Source organism: Biomphalaria glabrata, chromosome 14 (assembly GCF_947242115.1).
Source record: "Biomphalaria glabrata chromosome 14, xgBioGlab47.1, whole genome shotgun sequence".
Classification (NCBI taxonomy): domain Eukaryota; kingdom Metazoa; phylum Mollusca; class Gastropoda; family Planorbidae; genus Biomphalaria; species Biomphalaria glabrata.
The window spans coordinates 6,503,895-6,520,797 of record NC_074724.1 but is presented as its reverse complement, the minus strand read 5'-3'; the positions used below and the strand labels follow the sequence as shown (position 1 = coordinate 6,520,797).

Genomic DNA, 16,903 nt, shown 5'->3' with positions numbered 1-16,903 from the left:
GTAAATTTTCAATATTTCTTTTGCCTAATTAAAATCGTTTAGCCAATGTTTTTTGATTTACAACTATTACCTATTAGATTGTCGATCAATCTCAGTTAAAAAGACTACCTGGATTAACAGATATACGTGTGGCCAAGGTTTGAAATGGCTGACAAACAGAATATGTTTCCATCAAAATTAATCAAACTACAAATGTCTATCGAAATAAAAATTCAGGTCTCACGTCGTGGTTCGAATCCTGAGGATTTTTAATTTTGGGATATTTGGGCACCTTCGAGTCACCCACCCCTAATAGTTACCTGACATTACTTTAGGAAAAGTAAAGGTGGTTGGTCTTTGAGCTGGCCACATGACATCGTCATTAACCGTAGGCCACAAAAACAGATGACCTTACATCTTCTACCCTATACAATATATATTCTTCTATTCTTAAAAAACAAATTCTACATTTTAATATTTCTCATTAATATTTTAAATTTTATATGTATCTTTCAGATCTTACAAACGTTTCGAGTGTTCTCAAAATCAACGAAAAAACTGTTAATAAAGATTTCTGCATTAAAATTGTATATGACTCTGAAATAAAAATTTCATATCAAATCGCTTCTACCCAGAAGGTTCGTCCTCAACTGAAAATCACAAATAATAACACATCAACTATATGGACAGACAATGAGGAAGGGACTTTCAATCTTGCTAATCTTGGTTTTGAATCTGCTTCAGAAGTCGATTTCACTTTTAGCTTATGCGGGTTCAATGAAAAGTATGTCCATTGTACTTTTATAAAAGGTTTGATTTTTTTTTTTTAATTTAGATTACATAAATTACATTCAGCTATTTAAACCTAATAATATGTATACAAGAAATATATTTCATCATTGGTTTTGTCAGTGGCGTGGCTAAGGTGGGGAAAGGAGGGGGATAATTAGAAAATCCGCCCGGGTGCCCATTTAAGGAGATCCACCCAAATTAGTGTTTTTACATTGAAAATTAAATATTAAGCAAAAGCAGGCGCCCCCTAAGAGGTCAAGTCCCTCCGGGCCCCCAAACGATGTAAAATTCCTAGCTACGCCCCTGGGTTTTGTATAATGTGGCTCTTCATTAGCATGCGCAATAAGATATCTTTTGTGAAATAATTTTGAAAATTTTACTACCCTTCCTGCACCTCTAAGCGTTTAGCAAAACAATGCTCAAAATTAATACAAAGGGATTTAAACTCTATTCACCTCAATAAGTTATAAATATATAAATATTTGCTCATCTATATTTACATGTATATAATGAGATTTAGACAGCATAGTTTCAATTTAAGGACCCTTTTATTTATGTACTATAAGCTAACGTGTCCTAACATGCAAGGACGGTGAATTGACTTGCCTAGCCCAGGTTTGCAGGCCATGTGAACTCAATGCAAATAGAATAGAATTTCTATATTTTATAAACTCTTAAATCATTTTTTAAATATTGTTAACAATCCCATAATACTAATGTTCTTTCGCCGCTATGATATTCATATGTCAAAGCTGAAGACTATATTCAAGTACCACCATTTAGGCTGTACTAGGGGCCTACTATAATTTTTCAATTAGCTTAACATTCTTTATCTAATGTTAAAAAATTACAATTCTGAAAAGAATTAGATTTGCTATTTTCAAGATGGCCGCCATTACCATGGCAACCCGGAAACATTAGACAACATTCAATATATATTTTTTATTATTGAGTTGTCAAATGATATAATATAACAATAGTTATTAAGTTAAAGCAAAAATAAAAAATAAAAATTCGCACTCCAGCAAAAAAAACTTACAGTAGCTTGATTCCAATGTCTTTATATTGATCTGTATTGACTAATTTTTTGCAACTAGCCGAATACGACCCTTTGTGTTTGGGTATTAATGATCTAGTAAATTGCATATAGATGTATGTCAAACTTTCCGAATGTTCCCTTCATATTTTTATTTTATCACGAAAATAAAAGTGTAGTAAGAATATAGGTTTACCAGTTTAACCCACATAATTAAATGATAAGATATTACAACTGATTTGTCATACAGTTTCACTCTTTGATAGAGATAAATGTATATATATATTTTTTTCTTGTATATTCTTTTGGGCCCTGGTTGTGGGGGTGAGGGGAATTAAACATACAATACGGTCTCAGCCATGATCTAAAGAACATTTATGTAAAGATTAGTAAATGTTGTTTTTTTTTATTTCTATGGAGGGCATACATACGTATATACTTGCATGCATATGAGAATGTGTCATTTATACTTAAATAATCGAATTTCTTGTTATATATTTAGAAAGCTACATGATTTTGGTACTTCTATTTATTTCTCTGTTAATTAAAATTATATCTAATTTGTGTGTATGTGTTCACTGTGTATTTTCTATTTGATTTAAATTTAATATTGACGTCTTTGTTTGGGTCTGCAAAATATGTATTAGTGTATTTTTAGCTTTAATTTTACCAAGAATATAAGCAATACTGTATAATATTTGTGTTACACAAATAACAAACTAGTGTTTAAGAGGGAAGACATATTAGAAACTCCATTTATTACGTAAACACAAGCGGTGTTGCACTGACGCGCTAGTGTGCAAATGTACATATAATACTATTATGTTACATCTCTCTTCTTTACTTCAGAAAATCTATTTATCAGAATAACTAACTAAAAAGTCATTTCTGTTAATCACAAATCAAGTCTCTTGGGTTTGTTAACTATTCTGCCTGAGCGTGTTACGTAAGGTTCATGTGGTCTAGAGGTGTTAGAAGAAGCAGTGTGTAGTGGCGGCTCTACATCTAGCGTAGTTTGTAATCTTGGACTCTCTAGATATTGTGGTTCTAGATGTTCTGAGATGTCATCTGGAAAGTCATAATTATTATCACATCTATTTACTTTCTCAGAAGACTTTCTGGTGTGTTTTCTGTTTCTTCTGTAGACCTTATTTCCACTTTTGACATTATACGATCTAGGCTTAGAATGTTTCGAAACTACTGTTCCTGGTTTCCACTTAGAATTAAGTTGCATTCTGACTGCCGTTCCGTCTTGTAGTGAATTATGACTCTTAACTCCTTTTCTCTTATCATAATAATGTTTCTGAGACTGTTTCTCGGAGTTAAAGTGTTTCTTCACCACCTTGAGATCTGGTGTCTTAGGTGCGCGTATTTCCTCGATCAAAGGTAACTAATTTCTGCGCGTCCTATGAGTTATTGTGCTGGCGACAAATTATTATTACTCAGTGGAGTAGTTCTGTAGTCTAGTCAGTGGAGTAGTTCTATAGTCTAGTCAGTGAAGTAGTTCTGTAGTCTAATAGCGACAGAAATTTGTCTTCGCTTTTCTTCCAAAGTTTCTTCACTGTCTGTATAGCTCTTTCAGTCTCGCCATTAGAACTCTGAAAATGAGGACTCGACATTTCATGCTCTATTCCGTATGATTTACAGAAGTTCAGGAACTCCCTTGAAGCGAACTGTGGCCCGCTATCTGACCTTAACCTTCTAATTATTCCATGGCATGCGAATATACTCTTCATTGCTTCGATGATATCTTAAGGAAGACATATTAGGAACTCCATTTATTACGTAAACACAAACGGTGTTTCACTGACGCGCTAGTGTGCAAATGTACATATGTTACAAATACTATATTCTTTTTTTTTCTTTACTACGTTCTTTACTTTATGATACCCTTTTTGTAGTTTTTTATATTTTTTTAGATGAAGTCAAGAACTAAGGGCATCCAACGGCATTGTAAGAAACAATATTACATACATTTTTTTTACTCCTTTCTTAATAGTTTAATCGCTCTGACACATCGAAATATTTTTTTAGAAGCATTTACTTTATAGGTTCTACACTTATATATACGTGTGTGCATGATAGCTTATAGATAATATATGCCTAGCTTGTTATATCTATGCACCACTTTCTATATTTACTTAAATGTAAGACTTATTTAAACACTGAAAATGTGGTAACGTTATTAAGGACTTCTGGTGTGGATGGCGACAAGATTGGGAGATACATTTTTTTTTCTGTAATAACTATTTAACTTATGACAGCTTTTTCTTAGTTCTTTATTCCTTAAATTAGGTCAAAAACTAAGAACTAAGGCTTCAGAAGTTGATGTCACCATGACAAAAGACAGGCGCTTTATCATTCGTCTTTATTTTCTTTTGATTTGAAGACATTTTTATTTTATAGTTTAATCAAATTTGTTTTTTTTAACGGCCCCCTATAGGGGAAAAGACACAATCAGTTTTGTGTGTTCTGACAGTCCGTCCGTCCAGTTCTAGATCTTTATAATCTTGTATTATACTGTTTTATTTACTAGACGTGCATTTTTGCTTTAAACATTTCATAAAATATGCGTGTTGTTGCATTATACCTAACAGATATTTAATCTTTGCATGTGATTAGCATTACAAATGTGTGTTATTGATGTCGTAGCAAAAGGAATTGCAAAAAAAAATAAAATAAATGCAAGTCTGTCTTTAAATTTATTTCAATAATATTTGATTTTAAACATTTTTTTAATAAATAAAAAAATCATAATTATATGAACGTATAATGCTATTGTTCTGTCCTTTACAAAAAATAGATAAAGAGCAAGATGTTAAGGGAAAAACACTTCAGATTTTAAACATAATGAAATCTGGTGATCTGAAAAATAGTTCGCTAAACATGATAAAGCTTATTGTTATGTATTTAAAGTAGGTAAACACGATTGATAGAACAAATATATTTTTTTACAGACTTCTTGTGTTAAAAAACTTATGTTCATTGTACAATGTCTAGCAAAAACCGCATAAACAATTATGCAACGTCTGCACCGGTGAACCAAATGAAATGTCAATATTTATATCAGCATAGCAATAAGCAATAATTTCTATCTGTATATAAATGTAGATATTTGTATTTATTTATGTACAGATAGATATATAGATAAATAAATAAATAGATGTATAGATAGATAAATATATATAAAGATAGATATATGGATAGATATATATAGTTGGATAGATAGATAGATAGATAGATAGATAGATAGATAGATAGATAGAGATATTTAGATAGATATATATAGAGAGATAGATAGATAGATAGATAGATAGATAGATAGATAGATAGATAGATAGATAGATAGATAGATAAGATAGATAGATAGATATAATTTATATTCTTTGGCATCTACCCCTTATTTTGGCAAGGGCTTTTCTTCCATCTGTCTCATTCAGAGGTCAGCCGCTGCAAGTGGCTTTCTTATTAATTATTGTTTTCAGCTCTTCTTGGGGCAACTTTGTTACATCATCCCAGAGAAGATCGCCTTGAGCATTCGGTTATCCCCCTTATGGATCGGTGTCCGACCAAGCTAAGCCGCATCCAACAGTGGTGTTTTTAAATAGGATTTTCATTGTATGTCCATTATAAATCTAATGCGCCTTAGATGCCTTTTATAGAGAACCCAGGTCCTAGAGACACAAAAGTGACTGGTTTATATACCGGTATATATATATATATATATTTGGTAGTCGGAGAGATTTATTATAAAATGCTCTAATTCAAAACGCCTTATCCAGACGAGCGGTTGTTAATTTTCTAAAAAGTTAAATAAATTATAAAAATTGTGAAGCATACATTTAATGACTTTTAGTCTACATTTGTCTTAACTTTTAGATATTACTTTAAATATAATATTGAAAAGCATTGATTTTTTGTATAAAAATAACTACAACATTTACATTGCCTTTACGATCAATAATTAATTGAGGTCCGTTGTTTACAGATGAAATCGTAGGCTTAGATATTTTAGCAAGACTAACAACTCGAAGCAACTCCAACATGAAACGGCAACGAAAAAGAAGAATGCAATCGCGCTTTTAATAATACTTTTTTAACATCTCTATTTAAACAGTGATCTGTTAGTAGGAAAACTGAAAAAAACAAACTTTGAGATCTTTCAATCTACGTCGTAATAGTATGCACTCATCACAGTTTGGGCAGGCTCAGGGACGTCCTAAACATTTCGAAATTTAAAATTCTAGTCTTTACCGGGATTTGAGCCTGAGGCCCTTTCTCGGAAGCTAATCACTGGTTCTACCCCCACTTTTTTTTGTTTATAGTTAAGAATTCGTTAAAAGAACAAAGTGTATTTTGGGTTATGGAAAAACGAATATGATAAATAAAATATAGCTTGAAACATGCAAACGGAGGCGCTGTGGCTGAGTGGTAAAGCGCTTAGCTTCCGAAAAGGGGGTCATAGGTTCCAATCCCGGTTAAGAATGGAATGTTTTTATTTATTTCGGGATCTCTAAACGCCTCTGACATTATTTGCAGAAATATTAAGGCGGTGGTACGCTGTCCTTGTAAAAAGTGGGCCACAAAAATAGATGATCTATACATAATCGGCTTTACAGATCGCATTTCAGCAAGGTCTCAAAAAAAAAAAAGACTTGCAAACACAACATAATGTCACTAAAGCCATACGACTGATTAGCTCATTATCAGTGATTGATAGGCCTCAGTCTCTATAACTAAAATAAAACAAATGTAAGAACAAACACTCAGTATCAGCCGTACAGCCATGAACAAAGTGCAGTATGTCACTGCTTTCAATCAAAAAGCTCCTGTCCTTCAGTAGAAATGACAATCAATATTGGTATCAACACGACGGTACCCCCAAAATTTCGGTATTCCTTCTCAACAATGGCGTGATCTTTTCTACAGCCGTTGCTTGTCATTGGGGACTAAAAGAATGGCGCCAAGATTCCAAGACCTGACGATGTTAGTCTTTTGGAGCTATATCAAAGATCTTATTTTTGCACTCCATAACAATTATTCAACGTTCAACGAAATTGAAGAAGTAATTTCCCATGAATTGATAAACATCAATCAAAAAGTCGTCGTGAATGTTATTCGAGCTTCAGGAAATGATGCAAATTTGTTTGAAGCAAGATTTAGAACAGATGCTATGAAATCGCTTATATTTACTGTTATATTTTCTTACTGTTATTTTGTTTGTTTTGCTTTACATTTAGTATGTAATTATTATCGTTTTATTTTTAGTTCTAGAGACGAAGACTTATGAATGGCATTGTTTTTTATCTATCCTTGTGACTTTTATCAAAAAAATTAATAGCCATTATTATTATTATTTTTATTTTTTTATTTTAGGTGAAGAGTCGGATTCAAACTCCACAACCTTTCTAGTTCTTTTCACCATCACGCTTATAATACTAATTGGAATCACCATCGTCTTTATGTAAATAAGTATATGTTTTCTTTATACTAATTTATCTATTGAAATCATAGACACAAAATAGACTGGTCAATAAAAGAGTTTTATTAAGCGCAAATATGTGACTGGCATATAGTTATGAGCAGTATAATACTAAAGTATTCATAATTATTTTGGTCATAACCTATAGAAGTATTACTATCTTTTCACTATTCTTATTTTAATCTCTAATCGAGCCTATAATGTGGGAAGCGTGGTCGAAAGGCCAAGTGCGCTTGAACTTGGCTTGGCTACCTAGAAGGGGGCTCGAGGTTCGACACCCGACACGGGCAGCACGGAAAACCAACTCCTAGATACCCCTCCCCCCTACCGGTCCCCAAATGAGAGCATGCTATAAGCATGAAAGTAGCGCTTTAGAAAAGTTATAACAATAATGTTATAAAGTCATAATGTTCATTTTTTATTCTAAAACTGTTTTGATCTTAGCTTAATTGGACATTCTGCTGAAAAAAATCCTGATTTTTTAAAATGACATTTAAGATTTTTGTATAGTTTTACTATTATATTACTATAATAATACTATAATAAAGTAATAGTTTTTGGAGGAATAAAATAGTATTTAAAACTAATAAACCCAATATCACATAAATATTTTAATACTTAAAATTACTAGAAGTATATGTTTATTTTATAGAAAACAGTAAACTAATGATTTCAAAAAATATTTCTTACATTGCAGATATCAAAACTGTAAGTCCAAACATGAAAAGATTTTAGTAACTGTAAGTTTCTTGTTGTTGTTTTTGACTACTTTTCATTTAATATGTTTGTGGAATTGTAATTCCTGTTATAACTTATTTCTTTAAATTTGTAGAACTTTTAGATGATTATTAAGATTGAATGATAAGCATAGGAAGAAACGAGTACAAAATAGCCTACAAATCTATGAAGATGACCAGTAATCTCTTCTAGGCTATAGTAGTTTGTAATATTAGAATATTAGAATGCAGTTATTTATTATTACAGTATCCGAAGGTTATAACTTATGCCTTTAAATGGTAGACCTTTTAGATGGTTATTTATATTGAATAATGAAAATTACACGATAATAATTATAAATATAACTTTAATAAGTAAAAATGAAATATCCACAATAACAATGGAGATTGATATAATGATATGCTTGTTAAAAGTGTCTATTCTAGAAAAGCTTTTATATATTCTTTTAAGAATATATGCTTTCTTTATTTAGATGTATATGAATAGAAACCCAATTTCTAAAAGCTTGTTTTCTTTTTTTTCCCTTAGGGTATGGTGTTAGAGACTACTGAAGGTAGGCTAATCAATTAAAACATAATGGGTTGAGAATGTTATACATGTTTTCAGTTATTTTAAATGCTGTGGTAGTGAGGCAGTATCTAGACGTTAAGATACACACACTGAATCCTTATAGTAAATGTCTAATCTGCACAAATATGTGTCTAAATGAACTCGAGTAATTTCAACAGGTGTGCAAACTGTCTTGACCCTGAAGGCTACATTTTCGACATTGGGTTGAGCTGCATGCATTTCATACGCTTGACAAGGGCCACGTGTATTTTGGACACGAGTGCCAAGGGACACATCACAAAAAATCCAATGCCATCGAGTCTCTTACACTTTCGACATACGTTTGTAGGGGCCAGATAGCACCTTTGTAAAGATTAAACGTGGCTTCGGACCTTAGATTTCGGCACCTCAGTTTACGATCGAAATATCTTCCACAAAGCTTATGCTCTGGTTCTATGTAATGCATGAGGCTGTTTTACAGTTGAGACCGTTTCAATATATCCAATGGTTATCAGATTATCGGAGGCGCGGTGGCTGAGCGATAAAGCGATTGACTTACGAACCTAGGTCCCGGGGTTCGGATCCCGGTGAAGAAAAGGACTTTTAACTTCGGGATCATTGGGTGCATTTGAGTCCACCCAGCTCTAACGGGGTACCTGACATTAGTTAGGGGAAAGTAAAGGCGGTTACAAGTTGTGCTTGCCACATGACACCCTCGTTAATCATAGGCCACAGAAAAAGATAACCTTTACATCATCTGCTCCAAAGAATGAAAGGTCTAAGAGGGGAACTTTACTTTTTTTAAAATCAGATTATCAGCATCTTAGTCGATTTACAAAAACAATAAACATTTTACTGTAAACATTTTACATACACAATTAAATAGTCTGCACCAGGTATTGCGAAGATGGTGATAACGGTTTGGTCTTCGTAGCCTAGACAATGTTACACGTAATCTTCTGGCGTAAATATAGAGATAATCTCAGAATAAAGGTCCAAATTAGAAATATAAGCTATAACCGCATGATCAAAACTTTCTAAATGAGCTGTTGGCCAGTATAGAATATTTTATTCAAGAAATCCATTAGCTGAAATGAACCTCGATTTCATTCCTACATATGTTGATGGGTTTGTTTATCCACTCTGTCTGTCTGTCTGTCTGTCTGTCTGTTAGGTACAAATCCTGTACACGTTTTTTCTCCCTCTTTCCTTTCTCGGATGAAGTTGAAACTTTGTACAATTTATTGTCTTAGAAGATATATTGTTATAAACCTGGTGGTGGCACAGATGGGGGTAGTGGTGTGAGTGTAGTCAGTCGACGCAAATCGCCCAGGCCAGCGCTAGACGAGCGGTCAACCGTGACGAGTTACGACGATCGGCCGAGACGAGTTAACAACATGAAGGTTCGAGTAGGATCGGCGTCGTAAACAGAGCTCAGGAGCGTCCCAGAATGGTCGAGCGACGTTCTGTCCGGTTCTAGAAGGCCAGTAGGGACCCTATATAAAGAGCGGAGGTGTCGCAGTCAAGACGGTTCAGAAAGCGGGTTCACGGCAGGGGTTCAAAGCCCGGTTCACTACAGTCCGTTCGACTACAGCACATTTCAGCGGTGTGGTTCTGTACGGAGCATTACGACGGTTCAGTGCGGAGTACTGTCAAGTACAGTTGAGACGACTGGCGTCTTGATCTTCGTCTGCGATCGAGTCCGACAAAACGAGCCTAGGGTGTGAAGTCAGTCCTGAACTGTTGAACCCAGTGCAAGCCCGGAACGAGACGGAGAGGCCAGTGCAAGAGTTGATACGGCGGAACGGTGTTATCGGAGAGATATTTGTACAGTGTACGTGTTGCCAATTGTACAGTATTGGCTGTTATTTATTCAACTATTAAAGTGTTACGTTACTCTGGAGCCCTGAGTTGTCAAGTTCTTTAAGTTAGTGGTGTATGGTGCAGTTTGCAGAGAGCCTGGATAGTGAGATTCGTAACAATATTAATTAATAAAATAATTACTTAACTAGGTAAGTAATTAGTGTTAATTAGTTAATTTTGTTTTTTATAGAAGAAATGAATATATATATATATATATATATATATATATATATATATATATATATATATATATATATATATCTTCCAGTATCGAGATATATGACAGTAATTGTGTGGTTCTTTCCCTAATATAATCTTTGTTAGTCTAATGATTATTTTTAATTGCTGTCATATCGTGATTGAATTTGAGAAAGTGGATCCACTTCAAGAGTTAACATGACAGGAAAATACACCTAAGAGGTCGAGTTCTTTACAAACGTCCGTGCTATTATATTTGTTTAATTGTCTCTCGCACACTTTCATTTAGATTTGGACTAAACCTTTATGTCAATGCAGCAACCACCCTTGGCAGCAGCTCTTTCCCAGTCAAAAAAAATGTGTGCATTTGACACAAGGGAAAATGCATTTAACAGTTCAGAATGCAGAAAAATCGATAATGCTGAGGTGGTTCCTCATCACTGATAACAAGTAAAAGGTTAAGAACTGGTTACTTTACAATTTTCTTCTTTTTTTTAATATAGCAATATATCGCTTTCTTTAAATCTGTTTTTTAGGACAAGAATTCAGTGATCTAGATTTGAAAAAAACTGCCGCTACGCAAACGGATAATTTATAAAGTCACACAATCTACGGAACATTGCTGTCTTAGAAAGATATTTCAGCGAACACAGAACATGTGTACCCCATTGATATAAGCTCTATCTCAACGACGTAGCCAATGCTTTTTCTAATGTGTATGTTGACAAGTGCAATCATTAAAAAGTCTTATGGTGCTTTAATACTTAGTAAGGTAACATTGATCATTCCTATGTGTCAAGAAGTCGAAAAAAATTACGCACATGTATTTCGACAATTAAGTCGTAGCCAAAGAAGAAAAGAATAACATTAGGCCGTGATTGTTGTTAGGTTCGTATAACTAAGGTTTAAATGTGTAAAATGAAAAAAATAATTTAATTATAATGGATTGCGTAATCTGATTTTCATGTGTTTTAAATAATATCACCTTCCCTAAATTAAATGTTTTTACTTTTTTTTTTTTAAACTTAATATCATAATCATAATATGACTGCTACCCCTTGTATGTTAGGGTGCAGCAAATGTCTCAAAATAATTCTGTATTGTTGATGTACATTGTACTAAATGTGCAATAGGTAACGAAAGTGAAATGGTGAAAAACATGTGAACTTTTGTTACTCTAGATCTATATATGGTATACATGTGATCTTCTTCGAAATATATATCATGGACGTAGCCAGGAGAGGGTTTTTGGGGTTCAAACCCCCCGACAAATGAAATCCCCCCCCCCCGCAAGAAAGGGGGGGGGGGTGATAGAAATTTAGTGACTGATTTTTTGCTTTGATTTTCTTTACTTTAGGTGATATTTTAATACTAAACTATCACTTGTCCTAGCACAGCAAAAGAGGTTTTGAGTTTAAAACCCCCTACCAGGGTTTTTTTGAAGTTAAATTCCCCTCTTCTATAACACAAAACAAAACAAAAAATGCAAACGACAATCCCCCAAATTTCATGAGCACAGTTAATGAAGATTTGATTTTTAAACCCTCTCCAAAATTTAGGATAAACCCCCTCTTCAATATAAAAAAAAAGCTAATTACGCACTCAAAATGTTATGAGCGTAGCTAAATGGGTTTTGACTCAGTTTTGAGTTTAAACCCCCCTTCAGCGGGGTTTGAAGGTAAAAAAAACCCTCTTTAATATTAAAAACAAAGTAAATTATACACTCAACATGTTATGAGTGTATTCAAAGGGGTTTTGATTTTAAACTCCCCTCCATTGGAGTTTAAAGATAAAAAATACCTCTTCAATCTAAAAAACAAAATTACACACTCAGAGATCTATGAGCGTAGCCAAAGGGGTTTTGAGTTTGAACCCCCCGAAAGCGGGGTTTGAAGATAAAAAATACATCTTCAATGTAAGAAAAAAGCAAATTACGCACTCAAAATACTATGAGCATTGCAAAAATGAGTTTTGAGTTGAAACCCCCCTTCAGAGTGGTTTGATGCTAAAAATTACCTCTTCAACATAAAAAATTACACACTAAAATTATTTGAGCGTAGCCAAGGCAATTGGGGGTTTTGAGTTTAAATCTCTCTTCTACAGATGCCTTTTTTTTAAAGTTTAGAACTCCTCCAGATTGTTTTGAGTTTAAAATCCCCCTACAGAGCGTTTTGAGGTAAAAAACCTCTAGCTTCAATATTATTCTAAAGCAAACTACAGTTACTAAATTCTATGACCGTAGCAAAACGGGGTTTTGAATTTAAAAAAAAAATTAGTTTTAGAGATTTTGTAGTTTAAAACTCCAACAGATGATTTTGACGATAAAACTTCACTTTTCGATATAAAATCTAAAGGAAACTACAGTCACTTAATTCCAAGAGCGTATTCAAGAGAGGTTACACATTTCTACCAGTGGCGGGGCTCAATTAATAAAGTGCAGTGTATAGTCATTTGCGAAATTGAAAAACACTAAATGTGGCTCAACAAAGATGGCTAAGACAGATTTTAGTAAGAAGAGCATATTAGATTTTTTAAATAAAACTTTTTTACAGCAGGAAAATGCACTGTATACCTCAGAATATTCATTTTGTTGGCTTTCAATATCAGAAATAGTGATTGTCGGCGGGGCTCAGCCCTGCGCTGGAGGAGATCCTAGCGCTCCCCCTGACCTCCTTGCTGTCAATGGCGGGGAGTCTACAATTTTCCCACTAACTCCAGGAAGAACCTATTCAATAAGCGTCTTCCGAAAGAATGATGAAATAAATATATTTTTTTCCTGGGGGGGGGGGGGGGGAGGGGGGGAGGGGGAAGGAGAAAAAAAAAATCCCCCCCCCCCAAATCCCCCACCCCGAACAGAAATCCTGGCTACGCCCATGATATATATATATATATATATATATATATATATATATATATATATATATATATATATATATATATATATATATATATATATATATATATTCCAGTTTTGCATATATCCTAGTCACGACATTCTAGTCAATATTCAAGAAAGTAGTCTGACAACACTTATGAAAAAATGAAAGAACATTTCATTAGATACTTTCTTGGTGGCAAAATGTGTAGCCATGGGAAATAATACATTCCTAATTATGTTTTGGACAAACCTTAATATCTATGTGATATAAACATTTGCCATATATATAGCATTGAGAGTATAAAAAAAATACAATTTTGAAAAGGTAAACACGTCATTTTTTCCTCTTTATCTCATTTAGTTTGAACATTGTAAGTAATTATAAGATTACTAGTATAAACTATAAACACACATGGCCAACTATATTTCGCTTGTGTGTCGTTGACAGTTAAAGAGATTAAAAGAGAGTTAGTATATGCTAAGATTATGTGTTTTTGTGTGTATGTGCGTTAGCTTAATTAAGCTAATGGTCTAATGAAGTCTAGTAACGCTAGTTTGACAATTAAGTATGTAAATTTCAGTAAATGGTTGTAAGGATATATTTACAGAACTGAAATCAGAATCTTATGTCTAAACGGTGTTCACTTCTCAGCATTTTCTCCACTGGTATTTTTTCTGTAGACGTTTTTGTACTTTTTTTCCCCCTCTATGTTTACAATCTGATTTAAAATAGAACGTTAATGTATGAACCTATTTAGCTACTTATAAGCATAAGATTATTTATTTTGAATATTTTTTTGCCCCCTACATTTAGCAAGTATCGTATATTACACTATTTTGTGTATTTTCTTAGGTTATTATATGTATCTGGAGTTATTTATCTCTTCTGATTAGCTTCTCGCATTCTTTTATTTAACTTAAAATAAAGTTATTGTTGTTGTTGTTTTTTTTTAATTCACACTAGATATTTTTATTGTGTGACGTCACATGTATATTTCCTTTTTTTTTAACATAGCAGATTAATGATCTTTGGCTTTTGTACATGATCTGGGATATATACGTATATGTTATAGAATTTGTTTTTTTTACATACATACTGTCCAATGTTTTACTACAAGAATGAAGTATTAAACGTTGATGTTGCCTCCAATTTTAACATGATGTAATAGTTATATCATATATGCATATAGCCTTCCCCAAAATACGGATTGGAGCATGGTCAGAGGGCTGCTTAAAATGCGCTCTAGAATCGTTGCGATGATCTTGGGCTCGAATCATACATGTCGCTGTAACGGGAATTTTAGCTAGGGTGTAAAATCTTTTTATTTTTTTTTAAACACATCCTAAAGATGTAAAAACAACTAACAAGAACATATAAACATTATATATATATATATATATATATATATATATATATAACGTTTTATATGTCAATAAACTATTTCTCCCCAAATAATATTACCGGGTGATATAATGTTTCCATTACCATATAAATATTATATTGCTTTTTTTTTCAGTATCAATGTTATTTTACACAAAAGGCGCGTTTGATGAGTGGTAAAGCGCGAAGCTTCAGAACTGGGAGGTCCCGAGTTCGAATCTTCGTAGAGACTGGTATTTTTAAAATCGTTAATATCTCGAGAGCGCCCTTGAGTCCACCCAGCTCTAATTAATATTTGACAATGGTTCGGGGAAAGTAAAGGCAGTTGGTCGTTTTGCTGGCCACATGACACCCTCGACGTAGTCCACAGAAACAGGCCTACATCAAACGCCCTATAGGCCACATGGTCTGAAAGAGGAAATTTATTTTTACACAATAAGTTATCGCGCTGCTTGATTTTAAAACTGAACTGTAGTTGACAAGTGTTCTCATTTGCAATAGCATCACGTCCATTGTAATTGGCCATGTTAACGTTGTATTTACAATGTGATTTAAAATGTGACACCAGTGATATAAATACATTCTATACAGATTTTTTTTATTTTTATGTATTGAATATATATATATATAATGATTTTTCATGTGACTGTAATATCTCATTTTGTATATCCTTATGTAATTAATTTTAACTTATTTTTCTGTGTTGTTAGAAGATCGTAAGGGGTGCGTTGGTTGAGTTTTAAAGATGACCTTTTCACAGTCTGTCCTATAGACCACAAGATCTGAAAGGGGAATTACTTTTTTATTAGAAGATCGTGTCAGAGGCGTAGCTAGGCATATGCGGGTGATCCGGGCCGCACCGAATGATGAGGGGGCATCAAATTAAGGATAAACCTTCTCAGTAAAAACAACACATAAATTAGCAAACACAAAATATTACATTTGAAATGCTAACCACTGAATATACTTTGTTGATTTCGTGTGTTATTTTTTTATTTCAATGTAAGCTGTAGACCTGCTTGCATCTTTTTTTTACTACATTTGTTTCAATCTCTCTAGGTACTTCACATTTATACTTCCGATTTCTTCTTGTACACATGGTACATGTTGTTACTATATTGCTCAGTAAGCAGGTTTCATCTAGATCTAGAGATTTTAAATAGGCCTATTGGCCTTTCTAGAAACTATTGATAAATGTCGTAGATTATTTTTATTTTACTATGATTCTTATAAAGTTCTGTCATTTTGAAAAGCAATGAGTGAAATCAATATTTTTATTTTTAACTCTTTTTTTTTTACATCTTTTTTTTTCATCACTATCTAGTTTACCGTAATACAGTAATGTAAACAATATTTTTGGGAATGCTCAAGTCTGAAATGTCGGTTTGCGCGCATAAAGCGTAGAAATGTTTTACGGTAGGGATCAAAGGATTCAAATAGTAAAAATTGTATATTGGCACTCGGTGGGCATCGCGAACAAGTTAAAGAAGAATTGCAAAGACAAAATTCTAGCTAATTTCTAGGAGTTTGTGAAATTATTTTCCTAGCACAATTCACTCCTTAAAGAACATGGGCACCTAACCAGAAAACAATAGAAAACAAGCTTATTGTAATTTTGTTTGATTATCTAGACAGTACACCTGACATCTGAATACTGGATTTATTTTCACTAATGTTAAGGTTGCATTGCCATTGATATTATTCATTGGAATGCTGCCTGGTCGTGCGGTTTGCGCGCTGGACTGTCGTTCGGATTTATCGACGGTCGAGGGTTCAAATCCTGCCCGCTCCCATCCCCTGTCGTCCATCGGGAGGTTAGGACTAGGAAGTAAACTATCTTCAACTCTGAAGGAACATCCGAAACATGTCAAACATTTTACAAACAAACAATAATGTCCGGGTAAAAATGGTTAGTTTTCAATTGAAATAATCTCAATTCATTTTCTGCTCAAACCATTCTCTGTTTGTTAGGAAGTCGAGCTGCTAAAGCTGAAATCAACCCAGTAT

The 16,903-nt window shown here is 33.5% G+C and overlaps 1 protein-coding gene across 4 annotated transcripts in view; it reads left to right on the top strand.

Moving 5' to 3' along the window:
• LOC106055294 (uncharacterized) overlaps window positions 1–13,287 on the top strand; it is a 29,505-nt gene extending 16,218 nt beyond the window's left edge. For 3 of the 4 annotated variants that reach the window (XM_056010041.1, XM_056010040.1, XM_056010039.1), the window contains 5 exons: window positions 496–789; window positions 7,184–7,271; window positions 7,987–8,029; window positions 8,556–8,580; window positions 11,174–13,287. In XM_056010041.1, coding sequence (XP_055866016.1) covers window positions 496–789; window positions 7,184–7,271; window positions 7,987–8,029; window positions 8,556–8,580; window positions 11,174–11,235 — 512 coding nt within the window. In that variant the 3' untranslated portion in view covers window positions 11,236–13,287. Of the gene's footprint in view, window positions 1–495; window positions 790–3,726; window positions 3,761–7,183; window positions 7,272–7,986; window positions 8,030–8,555; window positions 8,581–11,173 lie in introns of those variants that run through there. The other variant, XM_056010042.1, reaches the window with a different exon arrangement.
• Window positions 13,288–16,903: the final 3,616 nt, after the last annotated feature.